General features: G+C 46.5%; 1 protein-coding gene across 1 annotated transcript in view; it reads left to right on the top strand.

Moving 5' to 3' along the window:
- Positions 1-20,630, top strand: part of sntb2 (syntrophin, beta 2) — a 43,116-nt gene that overhangs the window by 8,423 nt on the left and 14,063 nt on the right. The window contains exon 2 of the mRNA XM_041997567.1: positions 17,874-18,093. Within this exon, the coding sequence (XP_041853501.1) occupies positions 17,874-18,093 (220 nt within the window). The remainder of the gene's footprint in view (positions 1-17,873; positions 18,094-20,630) is intronic.

Here is a 20,630-nt window from a genome sequence, read left to right as displayed (position 1 = left end):
TAATAGATATAAGTGAAACTGCTGTATTCAAGAACACGCGCAGAGAAACCTGTGTGGATGTGCTGGAGGACTCGGCTACACGGCGACGCAGAGACTGTGTCAACATACCGAATATACGGAGTGGAGACATTCAGGAAGGAGTGACCATGCAGAGTGATCATGCAGATGCCACCTCACCTGAACAGAGGCCAGAGTCAGGCCAGCGGTCCCGAGACCCAGGCCACCAGCCCCCCCGTAGGCAACAGACCCCGACCGGTCCACAGAGACGACCACTCGTCCGCCCAGGAAGACAGCAGCAGGAGACCCCAGCAGGAGCCCCCTCGCGGACACAGGGCACCGGCCCCGGCAGGCCGAGGCCAGCAGTCCCCGACCCCCCCGAGCACCGGCCGCCCGGGACAGACGGGGCAGAGGGCCCGGGCCCAGGAGCGCAGGGACACCCCCCTCCCCCACAGGCCGAGGGCCAGCACGCCACCCGGGGGGACCCGGCCCGCCCAGACGGCCACCGCCAGAGACCAGCCCCACACCCCAGTGCCCAGCCGCACACCCCGAGAACTAGTCCTGCCCCCCCCCCAGACCAACACACACACAAACAAACACACACACTCTCCTTCCACTCCTCCATTCATCCTCCCACGCATACACCATCCATCCCTCACATACTCTTTCCTCCCACACACACACACCATCCTTCCACCGTCCATCCTCCCACACACACACCATCCTTCCACCATACATTCTCCCACACATACCCCATCTTCCCACACATACATCATCCTTCCACCATCCATCCTCCCACACATACACCATCCTCCCTCTCATACACCATACATCCACCTTCACATAAATCGTGCCGTTTTAAAAGAACTTGCTGATTGCATGAATCTTTAAACTGATTAGGCTCCAGTATCAAACTGAGTGGGCCAGTCTTGCTTCCAGAGCGACTTCTGGATCTGGACCCTGCTATGTAAACCGGGCTATCCAGGCTTCTGCTGCGTCCCGGCCCCTGTGCTCCTCTTAGAAACATCCTCTGGTACTTTCATCTCTTCCTACAGAGCTCCATGATGGTGGGAGGAGCAACAGGCCGGCAGAGGAGGAGCATCCTTCTCTTCCTCTAGGAATCTGAGGAAGACTCATCTCTTCCAAGAACAACTGGCTCTAACATCTTTAACACGCCTACGTTTATTTAGCACTTCTTTACGTTCTTAGTAAGTAGCTTTAGCCCTTTATTCTCACGCCAGCGTTTCACTGCAGTGTGAGCAACACTGAGGTGGGATCAGGTCGGACTGGACTGGCTTATACTAAACAGTCTTTATATTGATCACATGATCGTCATACATGAGGATTACAGGGAATAGAGAAATAAAGTCATGGATAAGAACAGGTGTTCTCATTCAGAGCAGTGACTCAAAACCACGGCTGAAACTTGTTAGTCAGTGTTTAGCCTTGACCTGAAGTGACAGGATTAGTATCCAAGCAACCGCATCCCTGGTTACTCGTCAGATCTAAGAACATCTGGATGATGGACCTCCATCCTACCAGAGAAGATCTTATGAGCTTTTGGTCCACGTTTCCAGTCTGAAGGTTAAAATAAGGTGTTGTAGCGGACTGGTGCCTGGCGGGGCTGGGGACCAGTATGGACCCGGGTCCTGCTAGTAGACCAGTATGGACCCGGGTCCTGCTAGTAGACCAGTATGGACCCGGGCCCTGCTAGTAGACCAGTATGGACCCGGGCCCTGCTAGTAGACCAGTATGGACCCGGGCCCAGTATGGACCCGGGCCCTGCTAGTAGACCAGTATGGACCCAAGCCCTGCTAGTAGACCAGTAAGGACCCAAGCCCTGCTAGTAGACCAGTAAGGACCCGGGTCCTGCTAGTAGACCCGGGCCCTGCTAGTAGACCAGTATGGACCCGGGCCCTGCTAGTAGACCAGTATGGACCCGAGCCCTGCTAGTAGACCCGGGCCCTGCTAGTAGACCAGTATGGACCCGGGCCCTGCTAGTAGACCAGTATGGACCCGGGCCCTGCTAGTAGACCAGTATGGACCCGGGTCCTGCTAGTAGACCAGTATGGACCCGGGCCCTGCTAGTAGACCAGTATGGACCCAAGCCCTGCTAGTAGACCAGTAAGGACCCGGGTCCTGCTAGTAGACCCGGGCCCTGCTAGTAGACCAGTATGGACCCGGGCCCTGCTAGTAGACCAGTATGGACCCGGGTCCTGCTAGTAGACCAGTAAGGATCTGCACTCATAATGAGGTGGATTTCTCCTCTGCAGCAACTGGCTGCAGTTCTTTCTACTTTTCATTGATTTTGATGATGTGAACACAGGATTTAATGTGTGTGTGTGTGTGTGTGGCCCACATACGGGACATGTCCCTGTCTTAGCAGCCGACTGAAACGTTCCACATGTCCAGGTTAAACCTGCAGTGGCTCTGATTGGTTCAGCCGGCTGCTCGGTGGAAGGAACCCGGTCTGAGCCTATTGTGTGAGTAATTGGAGGAATAAATGAGCACATACCAGACACAAAGGACTCTGATGAAACAAGGACAACCCTGATGAGGAGCAGTTCTTTTTCCTTTTGAGCCAACCGTCCTTTTACAGCACGGGGCGAGAGCTGCAGCGAGCGTCTGCGCCGCCTGAAGTAGGCCACATCCGTGGTGAACTCTGCCAGCTCTGACTTCCATTTGCAGAATCATCTCTGGTGTCCAGCTGTCTAGAGAATTATAAACGACCTTATAATGAAACTGGAATGATGTGTTTCACATTAGCTTAACAGGATGTCTTGCAAGACTTGTGTAAGACCCCCGGGGTGAAATAAAGCTCTGCATCTATTTGTGGTCATCGGGTCTTTGAATGTAGAGCTGGGCGATATGGCCTAAAAGTAAAATCTCCGATTTTTTATAACCAAATCCGATTTCCGATTTTAATCAATATTTTTTTCTTTTCTTTTACAAAACATAAATAAACTTATTAAAAACATTTGTTTATATAGATGAATGCCATCAAAAATAAAGCATATAATGCCGTAGCTTTTCCACCATATAAATGACTTCATATCTTACATAGAAACACAATGCTTCCATGATCTCTGTCCATCTGGATCCTTTTCATACAGGATCCACTGCAGAAGTAATTCCCCTGATGAAGGTTGTCTCTTAACGAGAGTTTGCAGCATTTCTCACTGCAGTTATACACACAGCTAAATCCCAGGCGTGAGTGAAGGACCACTTCACTGAACATCTGTCAGACACCGTTCTGGTGTGGAGAGAGGGCGAAATCTGCTGCTAACTATGGAAACAAATCCAGATTTTCATAAAAGTAAAGGTCCAGAAATGGAAAATTTGATTTATCGATTAATCGCCCAGCCCTACTTAAATGATTCAGTCACTGGATCGGGTTTTTAGTTCTTCTGTATCGCCATGATTCTTTTCAGTGGTTCAGTCTTTCTCTTTATATGGCATAATTTTGTGGTCCTTGTGTATTCTTCCTCTCTCTTTCTAGTCACTCTTTCACTAGTTCATGGCCTGTTTTGGTAGTTTTTCCATCATTCTTTGGATTTTTTGGTTTTCATGGTACTTTTGTGTCTCTGCAGGTGTTTTGGGTTCATAGTCAATTCTGTCTACTTGTAGTCCTGCTACATCTACTTTCAATGATAAAGATCAGTGAGAAGATAAATGTGTTGCTCATGCTGCGGAAATGGATTTTAAAGGATGTTTTCTTGGTGGATGGTTTGGTGAAAGCAGGTGAAACGGACGGACAGTTTCGTTCGTCTCCTGCGTCTGTTACTTGTGTAATTTGGTCTGTTTTCCGTAATTTTGAGCTTAACCATCTGTTGCTTGACACAGAAGACGAAGCAGTACCACCAGAAACCACGGGGGCAGCGCTGAGCAGAATAGCTGACATACAACCAGCAAAAGAAACAAATCAGAGAAGAAGAAGATCAGGAAGGAAACACAGAAACAGAAGAAGGACAACAACTGTGGAAATTGCACGAGCTTCAGTAGAAAGACTACGCGTGAGGAAGGGGGGCTGGCCCAGTGCGTCCGACTCTAAAACATCAACAGCTTAGTGGTGGCGAGCAAACCCCACCGAGCAGCAGCTTACGGAGTTCAGCCATTTATGTTTGAACCAGACTCCGACCCTGAGAGAGAAGATACCGAGATGGTGGAAGAAGCACGTTTGCAACCAAATGTTTACAAAGATTTACGTGGCAGAGCGCTTCACCCACTTATAAAAAAGAAAACACGGGGCTCATTTGGACGTTACAGAGGATTAAACTTCTAGGCTCGGTCCTTAGCATTAGCATTAGCTGCGTTAGCAGTGAAGCTTGACTTCAGGTGTGGAAGAGGGGCTGGCTTATTGAAATAGCCTCCTAGCCAGAGTTTACCTTGTTGGTGGTTCTGCTGTGAACAAAGGGCCCAGACAGAAAACCTCCACCATCTTCAAATGAAAGGCTTCAGGAAAGTTAGCACTTCTGTCCAACACCAGTACACATGTTTTAACTTGGAAAAGTGTCATTTCCAGGTGATGACTCCTTTAAGAGTTTTCACAAAGAGTTTATGTAGGAAAGCAGTAGAGGAGGAAGAGGAGGAAGGCTGTTCAGGCCCACCCGGTGCTGGCCATTGCTGGGACTCGACATGTTGCTGAAGGGTTAGCGATACATGTTGATGTGTCTGGAAAAGTGCCTTCCACCAAATAACCAGGTTCTGGTTCTGGTTCTGCTCTCCAAGACATCAGAAGCTGACTAACCTGCTCCAACACTGCAGAAAGCATCACCTGACATGGAAAAGCTTCACATTTAAGGTGATTACATGATGCATCTGTCCGCCAGAGTCATGAGCAAACTGCAGCCTCAGAGCTGGGATCGGTTCTGTCCCGGATGCGAACTTGGGAATCTGTGAGCGTACCTGCTGCAGGTAAACCAGCATCGCTCTCAGTGCAGGAATGGTGATGACTGAGTATTTTTGGCCATAATCTGCTTTATCCTGTGTAAAATGGTGACACACTTTTAGGCCAAACTCTGAATGCGCTGACCTTTTAGAAAAATGATGTAATTAGTAAATGCGATGGCAGATTAAACAGATTCTAGCTGCGTGATTTCCCAACAGCGGTTTCTCTCATCTGGGGTGGAAGATGCTGAAGATGCTGAAGAGGCACACAGGTGTGAAAACACCCAGATACAAGCTGATTAAGGCTGTGCTAGCTGAGCTCCTGATTGTTTCCATGACTACCTGACCAGTTCATCCACTAATGGTTGCAGCTCTGCTATACAGAGAGATTCTATTCTTTTCTATTCTATTCTATTCTATTCTACAGTCATTTAACAGACGCTTTTATCCAAAGTGACTTACATCTGAGAGGAAGAACAACACAAGCAAGAATTCAGACAAGACGGGACGTCATCACTATAGTGCTAGTCAGACTGCTGGCAGTCCAGTTGGACAAAGGTGGACCCAGGTGGACTCAGGTGGATCCAGGTGGACTCAGGTGGACCCAGGTGCTGTCATGTAGTGCTAGAGGCAACGCAATTTTTTTTTTTCTTTTTAAATACAAGATCATGATTTCACCACACATCATCTTGGGTATAAGTGCAGCAGCTTCTTCAGTACTTGGTTGAGCCAAAGAGCTGGACAAATCTTTCTAACTCATTCTGAGTAGAAGAGTTAAGCTAAGTGTGGAAATGCTCAGGGTGGCCGGGCTCTCCCTTAGAGATAGGGTGAGAAGCTCGGTGATCCGGGAGGGGCTCAGAGTAGAGTCGCTGCTCCTCCACATCGAGAGGAGCCAGATGAGGTGGCTCGGACATCTGGTTAGGATGCCTCCTGGACGCCTCCCTGGTGAGGTGTTCCAGGCACGTCCCACCGGAAAGAGGCCCCGGGGAAGACCTAGGACACGCTGGACGGACTACATCTCTTGGCTGGCCTGGGAACGCCTCAGGATCCCTCCGGATGAGCTGGTGAATGTGGCCGGGGAGAGGGAAGTCTGGGTTTCCCTGCTTAAATCAAATCAAATCAAATCAAACTTTATTTATATAGCACCTTTCATACGTAGAAATAAAAGGAGGACTCGCCGTGGGTTTTTGTTTTTACTCTGGGAACAGTTAAAAGGCCAGTACCAGAGGACCTGAGGGGTCTCCTGGGCTCATAAGATAAAAGCAAATTAGATAAATAAGGTGGGCTAAGACCATTAAGAGACTTAAAAACCAATAAAAGAATCTTAAAATCAATTCTGAAGCTGACGGGGAGCCAGTGCAGAGACTTTAAAATGGGTGTAATGTGGGCCCTCTTTCTGGTCTTTGTCAACAGACGTGCAGCTGCGTTCTGTACAAGCTGCAGCTGGTTCAGGTACTTCTTTGGAAGACCAGAAAGAAGAGCATTGCAGTAATCTAATCTTGATGTGATAAAAGCATGAATCAGTGTCTCTGCACTGGCTCGAGAGAGAAACGGCCTGATGCGAGAGATGTTCTTTAGATGATAAAAAGCAGTCTTAGTTATATTTTTAATATGTGGCTCAAAACTGAGATCTGCATCTAAAATCACTCCCAGGTTTTTTACTTGATTAAAATGGTTGAGTGCTACTGTTTTCAGCTTGGCCTCCAGTTTCTCTCTCTCAGCTTCAGGTCCAATCAATAAAACTTCTGTTTTGTCCTGGTTAAGCTGCAAGAAGTTTTCTGCCATCCACCCTCTGATATCTAAAATACAATCTAACAAGGCATCAATGGGCCCGTGCTCATCAGGAGTCACGGCAACATATAACTGTGTGTCATCAGCATAGCTGTGGAAATTTATGCCGTGTCTCCTGATGACATCACCAAGAGGAAGCATGTAAAGATTAAAAAGGGTGGGGCCTAAAACTGAGCCTTGGGGTACACCACAGGTTAGTCTATAGCTCTTGGACGAGGATTCCTTCATGCTAACAAAAAACTCTCTATCTGTTAGATAGGATTTAAACCAGTTAAAAACAGTACCAGTGAGGCCAACCATGTCGTGGAGTCTGTTTAAAAGAATAGTGTGGTCAGCTGTGTCAAAGGCTGCGCTGAGGTCAAGCAACACTAAGACAGAGTTTTTTCATGTCAGTATTGAGCCTAAGATCACTCACAACCTTGACCAGTGCCGTCTCAGTGCTGTGATTGGTCCTAAAACCTGACTGAAACTTCTCAAATTTATTGTGTGAGATTAAAAAATAATTTAACTGATAAAAAACAGATTTCTCTAAAATTTTGCTTAAAAACGACAGGTTGGATACTGGTCTGTAGTTGTTGAGGACTGAGGCATCTAAATTGCGCTTCTTCAGAACAGGGGTCACCATGGCTGTCTTTAGGGAGGAAGGGAAGACGCCCGTCTGGATAGAGTAATTCACAATGCTCAGTAAATCCTCCTCACAAGAGCCATAGACAGTTTTAAAAAAGGCAGTAGGGATGGGATCTAAAAAAACAAGTTGCAGATCTTAACTGTAAAACAACATCCCTAAGCATTGCTGCATCAACCAGGGCAAAACTCTCCAGTGTTTCCTCACAAGTAAACAAAGCCCCAGACCATTTAAAATCTACAATGTGATGTTGACGCAGGTTAGATCTGATTTTCTCTATTTTATCTGTGAAGTGGGCTGCAAACTCCTCACACCTGGCATCAGTGGGTGTATCAGCAGGACTGTTAAAAACAGGGTTAATTAGGCGGTTGATTGTGGAGAAGAGAACACATGGTTTGTTTTTATTGTCAGTTATGAGTTTGAAGAAGTGGGCCTGTCTTGATATTCTAACAGCTTTGTTGTAAATACATAAGTGTTCATGTAAAATTTGATAATTTATTGTTAGTTTGTTTTTTCGCCACCTCCGCTCTGCTATTCTGCAGTTCCTTTTTAACTTTTTGATATCTTCAGTTTTCCAGGGAGGAGCTGGTTTTGTTGTTACTTTCTTCAGTTTTAGTGGGGCCACTTTGTCCAGGGTAGCACGTAATTTACTGTTAAAATGGTCAACAATAAAATGACAGGATGAGGGTGAAATAAAAGTTGGGGCGCTGTAAAGTTGATCAGTAAAGTTTGCAGCCACTTCAGCATTAAGACAGTGTTTCCTAATGGTCTGTTCAGGGATAGCTTGTTTCATAAAACCTTCAACCTTAAAAAAGACACAGAAATGGTCAGAAATACCTAGATCAACAACTGATGTTATGTTGGTAGACAGTCCATAAGTAATAACAAGGTCTAATGTGTGGCCCTTGTTGTGCGTAGGTACTCTGACATGCTGGGTAAAATTCATACAGTCTAAAAGATTTAAAAAGCCATGGGGGAAAGAGTCTGACTGATTATCTATGTGCAAATTAAAATCACCTGAAATAACAATCCTCTCATACTGGTTGTGAATGATTGAGAGCAGCTCTGAAAAGTCTGTTATGAATGATGAGCACCTTCCAGGAGGTCTATATACTGTTACTCCAAGGACAGGTGGGCTGCTAAAAACAATGGTGTGATATTCAAAAGAGGAGTATTCTTCAAACGAAATGTCTTTAAAACCAATGGAAGATGACAGGATAGAGGCTGTCCCACCACCCTTTCTGCCCTTCCTGGCCGTATGTGTGAACATGTAGTTATGTGGTGATGCTTCAATTAGGGTGATGGGAGCATCTGTGCTGAGCCATGTCTCTGTTAAAAACATACAGTCAATGCTGTTGTCTAAAATCAGGTCATTTATAAGAAAGGACTTATTTAAAAGTGATCTGATGTTCAGCAGGGCCATATTCAGGGGACCAGGATGAGTGTCCTTAGAAACCGGGTGTGTGTTGGGTGGCCTGTTGAGTGTCTGTTTTGACATGAGGTTAGCAGGGTTTCTGTGGGACTTTTTACTGAGTATCTGTGTTCTGTTCGTGATTATGGACTGTATGGGGAGAGACACAGGTGTGGGTGGTGATGCCAGGTGGTACTGATAGGGGGCGCTGGCAGGGGATACAGTGCTCAATGGTGCAGGTAGGGTGTTGTGGTTGATAATTATTATGGGACGCGTTTGTAGTGCGTCAGGCCTACAGGGGGCGCTAAAGGGGCGGTTGAGTGTTATGGTGTCAGGCAATGAAGAAGCATGTGCTGAGGGGGTGTATGGTGTAAATAGTCAATCATGTGGGAAAACCTGCACGACGTGTTGCAGATTAGCCGCTAACAAACGGCTACCAAGCTTGTTGGGATGCAAACCGTCTGAGCGAAATGAAGACAAACTCCCCCAGAACAGATTAAAACTATCAATAAAACACATGTTAAGAGATCTGCACGTGAACTGGAGCCATGTATTAAGTGACAAGATTCTGCTGAACCTGCCACTGCCCCGGCGTAGAGTTGGGATAGGGCCAGAGACAAACACGGATAATCCGTGGGAACGAAGGAGAGAAAAAAGTTCACGGAAATCCTTCTTAGTTATTTCGGATTGCTGGTGTGTGGTGTCATTCGTACCAACATGGACAACTACCCTATGGATTGTGGCCGGGATAGAGTTGAGGAGAGATGGGAGTTGCTTCAATAAAATTGGTACTGTGGCTCCAGGAACACAGTGAGTGACTGCATTAAAAAAGCGAATGTTTCTAATGATGGAGTCACCGACTATAAGTGTGGACGGGACAAAGAGTGGACGCGGCAGGGAGGGAGATTGTGGTGGTACCTCGGTGCTGGATGGACTGCCATGTTGTTGTTGGCCCGGGCAGTTGTCAGGCTGAGGCGGATCATCTGACGGAGCAAGAACAGCCACGGGACCGGGCGGCTCGGTCACTGGAGGTGTCCGAGCGGGGAGGCCACTGGACCGCTTCAGAACAGCCTCCTTGAGAAACCTCCTCCGAGCAGAAGACTTAGTACGGCGGCATTGCGATTCTCTGGTGGATTTTGCGGACTGGAGCGACTCTGATGTCGGCGGAGCATTACGCACAGGACTTGGCGGTATATCACCCAGATCTGGCGAAGTGACACTACGAGGTACACCCGCAGTCGGAACCCATGGACAGCCAGGATCACTTCTCAACAGAGCCGGGAACTCCAAGGAGGACTCCAGGTCGGGAAGCACCTGTGCCGCTGGAGCAGCAGCTGGGGAAACCGGTGAGTCCGTGGCAAGGGCCGCATAGCGATTGGAGAGGCTCAAGCCGGGATTCCGAACCCCGACCAATCTCCTACTCCCGCGGACGATAACCTCTTCATCCAACTGCTGCTTTGGAGTTGAGCACAAAGAGGGCCGTGGACCAGTGGATTGATCCCAAACAACTGTGTCATAGTAGGCAGCACTGAGTGAGGCCAGGCGCTTTTGCTGACTACATGCCACGTCCATAAGTTTGGAAATAAGTCCTTCTTTCTCCTGTAACTCCGCAGAGAGCCGGCGAACACCAGACGCAACACCAGACGCCATGTCAGCCATTTTTTTAGGCAGCTGTCCCCGCGACCCGACTCCGGACTTAAATCCGTTATCGTGACATTCCTAGTCTAACGTGGGTCCTAACTTTCTTGCTGGGCGTAATTTGGTGCCCTTCTCCATGGAGGGCTCCAGCTCAGGTCGAGACGGTTTGGTTCAGCTTGGTTTGTTAAACCTGATCTTTGTAGCGTTTCCACAGCAACCGTACCGTTTCCTGGTAGGCAGGTGTCAGCCAAATAGCAACAGATGCTTCAGCTCCGTAAAGTCTTACTGGAATCATGACGAAGAAGGCGGTGACCCGAACCAGAGGAGGAGAATGGTGGACATTTTTTTCTTCTTGGCTTTAAACAATAAATCCACCGTCTATTCAAACTTGGAGCTGTTCCACGCAGGAAGTGATGATTATTTCCACCAATATGTGGACTGCAGCATGTCAAGCTCTACCCTTTTTTTTGGGGGGGGGGGGGGCCTTGGAAATTACTGTTCTTAGCCTGGGACTTTAATAAGGAATGGAGTGGGATGTTATGAGACTGGGATTGTATGGTTTTGATTTATGATGATCTGGTTCGCACTATGCAGATCAAACCTGATCACAGCTGGATTCTGTAGTCCTACGGTGTGATGTCCAGGGGTGAGTTTCTAACATGGTTGGGTGTCATCCTACCGAAAATTCATGCAACAGAATTGATGACACACACATTGCTGATGCATCTGCATGTGTGTGTGATGGAGGAGAAGCTGCATGAAATGCTGTATTCTTACACATTGTTCTCATTATGTTTCTGGCTGAGCGGCTTTCAGAGCAGTGAGCACTGAGCAGAGGAGGAAGAGAGGGGGAAGGACGGAAGAAAGACAGCAGAGGAGAAAAACAAGTAAAAAGCGAGTGAGGCCAGAGTGCTGAGCCAAACCACAAGGGAATTTCTGGCCAGTTTTAGGGGAACATACAGAGGCTGGGGTCTGACTCGCTGCTCTAAAAATTGATTTCAGCCATGCTGTTATTACTGCGTTTGGTAAGGAAGAATAGTTTTACTGCTCACTTCAAACCACAAGTATTGCCACAACCAAATATGTGTAAAGTCAGACTGCTTTCCTCTACATGCTCCTCTTTTTCTTCTTTCATCCTCTCTCCCTGCAAGCAGACGAGCCGGCCTCACGGGATGCTGGTCAGCACCTCTGGGGTATCTGCCTCCTGCATTCACGCAGAAACAAGCACATCCTCGGTGGTCGAGACTAATTAGACACATAAGTAGAGCTCAGAGAACCGATCCAACACACCAACATGATGCAAGCAGAAAGCGTCAAATCTGACTGGAATGACAAGAAGGGAATAAACTACTTTATCTGGGTTAAAAGTAGAGAAATCTACAACTTCTTCAGGAAAGAGGTCTTCTAAACAGTCCGTGGCAGACTCCTGTAGACCTGCAGACTGCTGTAGACCTGCAGACTCCTGTAGACGACTGCTGTAGACCTGCAGACCCCTGTAGACCTGCATACTGCTGTTGACCAGCAGACTCCGGCAGACTGCTGTAGACATGCAGACTCCTGTAGACCTGCAGATTGCTGAAGACCTGCAGACTCCTGTAGACACCTGCAGACTCCTTTAGACCTGCAGACTCCTTTAGACCAGCTGACCCCTGTAGACCTGCATACTGCTGTAGATCTGCAGACACCTGCAGACTCCTTTAGACCTTCAGACTCCTGTAGACCTGCATACTGCTGTAGACCTGCAGACTCCTGTAGACCAGCAGACTCCTGTAGACCTGTAGACTCCTGCAGACTCCTGTAGACCTGCAGACTCCTGTAGTTCTGCAGACTCCTGCAGACTGCTGTAGATCTGTAGACCCCTGTAGACCTGCAGACTCCTGTAGTCCTGCAGACTCCTGCAGACTGCTGTAGATCTGTAGACCCCTGTAGACCTGCAGACTCCTGTAGTCCTGCAGACTGCTGTAGATCTGTAGACCCCTGTAGACCTGCAGACTCCTGGAGACCTGCAGACTGCTGTAGATCTGTAGACCCCTGTAGACCTGCAGACTCTTGCAGACTCCTGTAGACCTGCAGACTCCTGTAGACCTGCAGACTTCTGTAGACCTGCAGACTCCTGTAGACTTGCAAAGAGGCCCTGATCTGTGGACGGAGTGTATCTCAGCACCATCTGAATATTAGTCTGAGCAACAGACCTCGTCCTCAACACCCTCACACATAAACACAGGCCTCCAGGAATGCTCTCATGCTCGCTTTTCTCTTACATTAGCAGAAATGGTCCAGACCTTAATGGTTTGGGCGGTGCGGTTGGGGTGGACGGTTCAGACCTTGCTGGTTTGGGCGGTGCTGTTGGGGTGGACGGCTCAGACCTTGCTGGTTTGGGCGGTGCTGTTGGGGTGGACGGCTCAGACCTTGCTGGTTTGGGCGGTGTGGTTGGGGTGGACGGCTCAGACCTTGCTGGTTTGGGCGGTGTGGTTGGGGTGGACGGGTCAGACCTTGCTGGTTTGGGCGGTGTGGTTGGGGTGGACGGGTCAGACCTTGCTGGTTTGGACGGTGTGGTTGGGGTGGACGGCTCAGACCTTGCTGGTTTGGACTGTGTGGTTGGGGTGGACGGCTCAGACCTTGCTGGTTTGGGCGGTGTGGTTGGGGTGGATGGCCTTGGCTCGTTTCCTCAGCATTACTCCTGCCCAACCTTCGGCTCTGAGTCACGCATGGAGTAATCTGGAAAGGATCTTGCAGAGACTTGAGCTCTGTGCAGCTTGTATCTGCTGATTAGTCATTGATCTTTTATCTGACTCAAGCACACACACATACACACACACACACACAGCTGCTGTGGTTTTTAACTTTTTAGTTTACTGTACACCACAGCCGGAGTACCCTCACTGACACCGCCCATCACTAAGTGCATTTAAATAGTTTTAAAAATGTAAATCAGCCACTCATTGGATTGTCAGTAGTGGGGCCCAATTCCTAAAAAGTTGGAACAGGAGCAGCTTAAAAAATTTTTTAAATAGATTTAAATTAAATAAATCCAGTATTGATTCATAACACTTGTTGATTGATTTTATTTTTATTTTTATTTTTTTTCGATATATGTCCTCATTTCCGGTAATGACTGGAAACGGTGAGAATGCTGGCATTCATATTAGCAGCTAAGGCTGTGGACATTCATATTAGCAGCTAACGCTAAGGCTGTGGACATTCATATTAGCAGCTAACGCTAAGGCTGCAGGCAGTCATATAAGCAGGTAACGCTAAGGCTGCGGGCAGTCATATAAGCAGGTAACGCCAAGGCTACGGGCATTCATATTAGCAGCTAACGCTAAGGCTGTGGACATTCATATTAGCAGCTAACGCTAAGGCTGCGGGCAGTCATATAAGCAGCTAACACTAAGGCCGCGGGCATTCATATTAGCAGCTAACGCTAAGACCGCGGGCAGTCATATAAGCAGGTAACGCTAAGGCTGCGGGCATTCATATTAGCAGCTAACACTAAGGCCGCGGGCATTCATATTAGCAGCTAACGCTAAGACCGCGGGCATTCATATTAGCAGCTAACGCTAAGGCTGTGGACATTAGGGCTGCCACAAACGACTATTTTGATAATCGATTAGTCATCGATTATTTTTTCGATTAGTCGACTAATCGGATCATATATAAATTGGATACAAAATCTAGATTTTACATCTAATTTACATATGATTATATTATGAGGTATATGCTAACTAAAATAAAGACGATTAAGATGGTAGTTCATTAAACCTTTAATGAAATATGCAGCCTGTAGCAACAAACACGTATCATAAAGTGCAAACAGTTGATGGAATAAGGATAAGGCACTGGCCAAAACAACACAAAATACTTTTTTTCCATCATTCGTCTCTGGCTTCAAACAGAGCTACATTCACATCAAATGAGGTAGGCACTTGAAAATAAGGAATATTACCAGTAATTAACTTTTGGTCTCACAGACTGAACTGTAACAAAACTACATAAAAAAAGTGCATTTTACTCAGTACTCACAACTGTAGTCAACTTGACCACACGCTCTCTCTACAGTCCCAAACTACAGAAGGCTCTTGTTTGTAGCCAAGAAAGTTAGTATTTCTACATGTTTTGTTGAAAGGCTTGCTCTCTTTTGAGAGCAGATGTTCCCTGCTGCAGAGAAAATCCGCTCTGATGGGGTGGATGTTGCAGGGATGCAGAGAAAAGATTTGGCTAGCTTTGATAATGTGGGGAAACGCCCTTCATTTTCCCTCCACCATTTGAGGGGATCATCCTTTTTGGAGAGCGAGGCCTCTCCAAAGTACAGCCGAACTTCACTTATCACAACTTGGTTCTTTCGGTCCTCCTCAGATTCTCCATCTTCATTTTCACTCTGACTGTCGGTGTCAGACTGAAGGAGGATTTCCAGAGCACTCCTGTCTGAATTATTGGCCCTCTGCAGTTTTTCATCTTGTATCCCAGTTGTTTTTGCTTCTTTGATAGCAAGCACTTCAACACTTCCCTGCAGCCTGATGCCATCTTCAGGAGTCAAAAACTTAAGCTTTCTGTATCTGGGGTCCAAGGCAGCTGCAAGAATACCTGGGTTTTCTTTGTCTCCTGAGAAAGTGCAAATACTCCCCCATCTCTGTGATATTCCTTTTTCAGCACTGGTAATGAAAGACTTTCCTGAAGTTGTCTCAAACTGGCTTTGGTGTACCGCCCGTGTCAGCCCTTTGACCACCTGTGGAAGACCTGAATTGGTTGTGTACTGCTGACCGCTAAGGTAAACAGTAGCAGTTTCAAAAGGTGCCAACCCTTGCTTCAGTTCTTCAAGCAGTTCCCACTGATCTGGCTTCAAGTCGAAGTAGTGTTTCCCCCTCGGAGTTACCTCGGGATCCGAGAGAGTGGCAGTGAGAGGCCAGCGCTGTTCAAGGAGCCTCTCTATCATATGGAACGTACTGTTCCATCTTGTGCTGACATCCTGGATCAGTGCATTTTTCTTAACATTCATTTGCTCTTGTTTCATCTTAAGTTTACTACTAGCCAGCTCACTTCTCTTAAAGTGCTCCACTAACTGCCTTGCAGCACCTAGTGCTCTGCTGATGGTGGTTTCTTTGAGAGCAGTGTTGACAATGAGCTGGAGTGTGTGTCCAGCACAGCGGATAGAGGCCCATCCATGTTTTTCTGTAAGTAGTCGCATGGCTGCCACCATATTGGAACCACTGTCATGAACAACAGCTTTTATTTTGGTGGGCAAGATGTCAAACTTTGTTAAAACCTCTTCAATCCATGTCATTATATTTGCACCAGTGTGCCTCTCCTCAAGAGGCATGGTGGAGAGGTTGAAGGTCTTCATCTTCCAATCTTCATCCAGGAAGTGGCAAGACACACCAAGATAGGCCTCTGTTGCACGACTGGTCCATACATCAGCAGTTAGGGTGAGAAGACTTTTGACGCCCCTGAGGGTCTCCTTTACCTTTTAAAAACATGAGATGATTTGAAAGAATAGTTAGCATTTCAACAAAAAGTTATATACTTTATTACCATTTTTTTTTTATCAGTTTATGCATCAAGCTTTAAAATGTATTTACCAATTCAATATTTCAGTTATCAGATACAGCTAAGTAGGTTAAATAACAATCATATAACTTTTTTTTAATGACAAATCCCTTAATCAAGGCTCAATCAAGATTATTTTGGTTGCTCAGACAGCAAGCTCTTATTTCATCATGAAATTTATAATTTTTTAATTGATGCTAGTGTGTCTGTGTGGCACTGAGATCTATAATCTTTCATGTCTTTAATGTTGCTTGTTTAATATATAATTAATTTATTTTACATTGTTATTGTAGCTTTGTCAATATTTCAATACATTCATGCCTAGAGAGAGACAGACAGAGAGAGAGAGAGACTGACCTTCTCATAGGTTGCATGATATTTCTTCTCCATCATTGTGGTGACCTGGGATCTGCCTGGTAAATAGTTATCATGATAATCCGAGTTGAATTGTTTTATCATTTCTTTAAACCCCTCATCTTCCACCATGGACAGAGGTCTCATGTCCGTCACCAGCATGTTCAGTATGGACTCAGTCAGGACATTTGCTTGCTGAGGTGTGCATGTAGCTGGCTTAATAACAAAGGCGTCCATTGAAGAACGTACTTTCTTAGCACTGAAACACGAGAAAATATCTGCTGCAGCAAACCGTTACAGAACGAACATTTCAGTACATCCAGGATGAGCTCATCTCCAGAGCCTGCGCTCAGGTTTCAGAGTCCAACCCACAGACCCAGAAACTCCTCTTCTTTCCTCACAAACCGAACATTAGAGCAGAGACGGGAGGAAACAGCGAGGAGGTGTAACCTGTTGAGGCCACTGTGGGGAAAATGAATCCATCACATCAGAGCAGAGGCCTCCGTTTTTTTACCGGCTGACCTCACATCTGCACAACCAGAGCCAGCTGCTGTTTTCCTACGATAACTCACCAGAGAGCTTTTTGTGCTTTTAAATCTGTGGAAGACGTGTGGAGCTCTTCCAGCCCATCTTTGAGCTGGAATATTAGGCCGTTAGTTGGGTTTAAACTGTTCTCTGAACAAAATGTTCACAGAATCACAGATTTCCTACTGGTCTAAAAGCTGGACCATAACTGGCCCCAGAAGTCTTTATTAAAGTTCTGTTTCTACCCCTGTCTCCAGTAACCAGTTGGTCCAGCCGGTCCAGCTGTTCCAGCTACCAACATGGCCTCGGCTTGATGAGTAGAAGATGAACATGGCTGTGGCTTATGGAAGAAATTTTACTTATTATGCTCTATATATAATATTATAATCACACCTATAATTACTTCCTTTACTATATTCATTTCTAAATCGTATTTACACTGATTGTTACCATATTACATATTACATGGTACATTTTTACTCCTCATTCTTTAATTGACTTTTAAGGTTTATTCTCTTCATATACATGCTCTGTTAAAAGTTCACTACGAGGGTAAGATGAGCTTTATCTGGTCCTTCCTCAGAGTTGGAGTTGTGTGTCCACACAAGGTCTTCAGGAAGGAGGATTCTTTCTACAGAAATGTACAACTATTGTTTTTCCTCGTGCCTCCCAGAGTCTCTCTCGACCCCATGCGAGTCGGGACGACCACTCTCATTACTTGCAAGTAATTCTGTATTCAATACTTCTCCTGTAATAAACCTTATATACTTTTACTCGTTTCAGACTCTCGGTAATTTTTCTGCAACAGGCTCCAGGTGCGTTGAGCTCGGTGCTGATCGTTCACGTTAAACCCTCGAGCTTGTTCAGAGCTGGGCGTTGCTTTGGATTTACTTCTGTTACATAGTTGATGCTGATGGACTATAAAAGGTGTTAAATACCTGATCCAGTTGTTTTATAAATTAGTTGTAGGCAGTAAAACAGAGAAACAAGTTTCCCCAAAAATAAAACTGGATTAATCCATCTGCCTCAGGCAGTCTGTCCTGCTCCCGCCTCCGCTGGACCTTATCTATTCATCTGCATCTTTTTCTTCTTCCTCCACAGTGAAGTACATCCGGGAGGTGTCCCCACTTTTCAAGAAGCCGTCCCTGGTGGCCGACCTGCCGTGGGACGGCGTCCGGCCGCAGTCGCCTAGCTACAGCGGCAGCGAGGAATCCGGCTCACCCAAGTACAGCAGCTCCTCCTCATCCAAAGACAGGAAAGTCATCAGCCTGAAGATGTGCTTCATCAGCAGGAACCTCACCATGCCAGATCTGGAGAACAGGTCTGATCTCACCGGCTTCCTGAGTGTGTGTGTGGGAGGTTTGGTGTGGCTGGGTGTGGGATTATTTTCTGACTCACTTCAGTTCTTCAGATGGGAATATTTCTTCTGAGACAGTAAGAACAGTAACTTTTCTCTCCAGGTTCTACCGGACACAGCTGCTTCTGCAGCTTCAAACAGACAGGTTTGTCCATTCAGAGACACCGTAGTAAAAATGTATGTGGACCCACGGTGAGTTGATAGGAACGGCTCATAAAAATATGATTAGATACCAACAGAAACCCAGATTTTAATGATATATATACAGGGCCCTATAATTTCCACGATCATGGAATCGCGGAATTGGCCAATTAAAACGAAATCTATTTTTTAACGCGGAACATCGTGGAATTCGACTGCAATGCTGTTATCGTGTGGAGGAGGAACGTATGTCTGGGGAAAACTGCATGGAGGTAAGCAAACCTGAGTGGCCTCAGACTAAGCCCCTCCCCTTTCAAAACAACGGACACATGGCGAAGCGGCCGCCTGTAGCTTGTCGGCGAAAAACTGCGAAACTCAGTGCTAACCCGTCAGTACAGAGCCGAGCAATTCCCGAACGACTAGGTGAACCGTTGCTTTGCAGATTCTGTCAACACTCCATTGACTGGAAACGTAAAACTACACGTAGTGACCACATGGTGTCCGAAAGTCACGCGAGAAACGAGGACGCTCACTGAGCACTAGACTGGCAGTCATGTTTTTCAGTGGTGATGTCTCTGATAGGTGGAAAACCTAAAGAGAGGGTAGCTCACAAGGACTAACTAGGCCTACAGCTTAAATAACTTGTTTAGGTCACTTTTGAAAACATTAAAAATGTTTGTTTTTATGACTCTCAGCTGAAGTTTAATTACTTGCTTGTTTTTGATGCACTTTAATGTCTGTGACTGTACTGAGGAAATGTGTGTCGCCTCAATGAATTTTAGTCCATTTCTATTTCATTTCTGTACATTTTAGTCATTTACATTAAAAACATACTGGTTTTGGTAGTAAAATAGGAGTAAAAGTTAAAAAAAAATGGGATTCCCAAAATATATAATGGAAAAAACGGAATTTGGGAAAAAAAATGAAAGTGAGTTTGTAGGGCCCTGTATATATCATTTTCTGTTATTTCTGTTCCGTGCTGCAGCTTTAACCGCTTTGCACGGACGACATTTCATCTTATCAACTAAAACCAAGATTTACATCATATATGTGATGTAACTGGGTTCACATCCCGGCCGGGGCAATTACTAACACCTAGTGTGGGTCCTTAGGCAAGACCCTCATATGATTAGAGACAAGGGAACATGAGACATACCGGCTCAGATGTCGCCCGTCAGGGAACCAGAGCACCCTGGCGAGAAATGGGCTACTGGAACAAGACGGAAATGGACGAGAGGCGAGAACAAGGCTCTGTTACTATTCCAGTAACCCTAGTCAGAGGGGTTACATGCGGAGAATGTGGGAAATATGGAATCTTCGACACCCACAATCAATACTCACTGCCAAGCAACTAGTAGCTCAACGTTCCAACATCCAACATCCACAGTTACCGTCAGTGGATGTTGTTGGAACAGCTATAAGCTTGAGATTGACGAGGTACAACACAAATGCTACGGCAAGGGGGAGCCAGGACCCCAGGTCAGGGAAGAGTTAACAACAACTCCCCATCCAGATATTAGGTACAATAAGCACAATCACGCTGAGTGAGGCAGCGACTGACCTAAGAGATAAGATCATGGCAAAAATTAGCATCAAGCAACCCCGACGCCAATTACAGAGGCTGAGTGGAGCACCATCGGAAAGTCTCCTGGAAGATGTGAATGCAGCCTTGAGAACGATTCCTGCAATGACCATCACTGAAACCAATGAGCAGATCTACACCTCGACAGCAGTGATCCTTGAGGTGCTTGGCTATCAACCAAAGAGCAACCATAAAGGTACATGTCCACCCTGGAAGAGGAGGTTGGAGGCTAAAATCAAAGCAGCTCAGAGAGAAGTGAGCCAACTATCAGAGCTCCAGAAAGGTGCAATGAAAAAACAGGTACCCAGGAGGTACAGCCAGATGCCCATACCTGAAGCACTATAAACTGCCAAACAACGACTCCAAGCCTTGGCCACCCGCCTAAAGAGGTACACGAGAGAAATTGAAGCAAGCTGAATAAACCGGCTGTTCTCAACTCAACCAGCTAAAGTGTACTCTCAGTGGCAGGGTAATAACAACAGGACAGACCCGCTAAGGCTGGAGACTGAGCAATACTGGAAAAGCATATGGGAGAAGGAGGCATCACACAACAGCGGTGCACAGTGGCTGATGGATCTAAGAGCAGACCACCACAACCTCCCTGAACAAGAACAAGTAACCATCACAGTGGCAGACATTCAACAAAGAGTTTCAGGTATGAAAAACTGGACAGCACCAGGGCCTGACATGGTTCACACCTACTGGCTGAAGAAGCTAACTGCACTCAGTGAGCACCTGGCAGCACAAATGACTCAGCTGCTGAAGGATGGGACCCACC

The sequence above is a fragment of the Melanotaenia boesemani genome, chromosome 10, assembly GCF_017639745.1.
Source record: "Melanotaenia boesemani isolate fMelBoe1 chromosome 10, fMelBoe1.pri, whole genome shotgun sequence".
In the NCBI taxonomy this organism is placed as follows: domain Eukaryota; kingdom Metazoa; phylum Chordata; class Actinopteri; order Atheriniformes; family Melanotaeniidae; genus Melanotaenia; species Melanotaenia boesemani.
The sequence above is the reverse complement of the archived record's forward strand: the minus strand, read 5'-3'. Positions and strand labels throughout refer to the sequence as shown.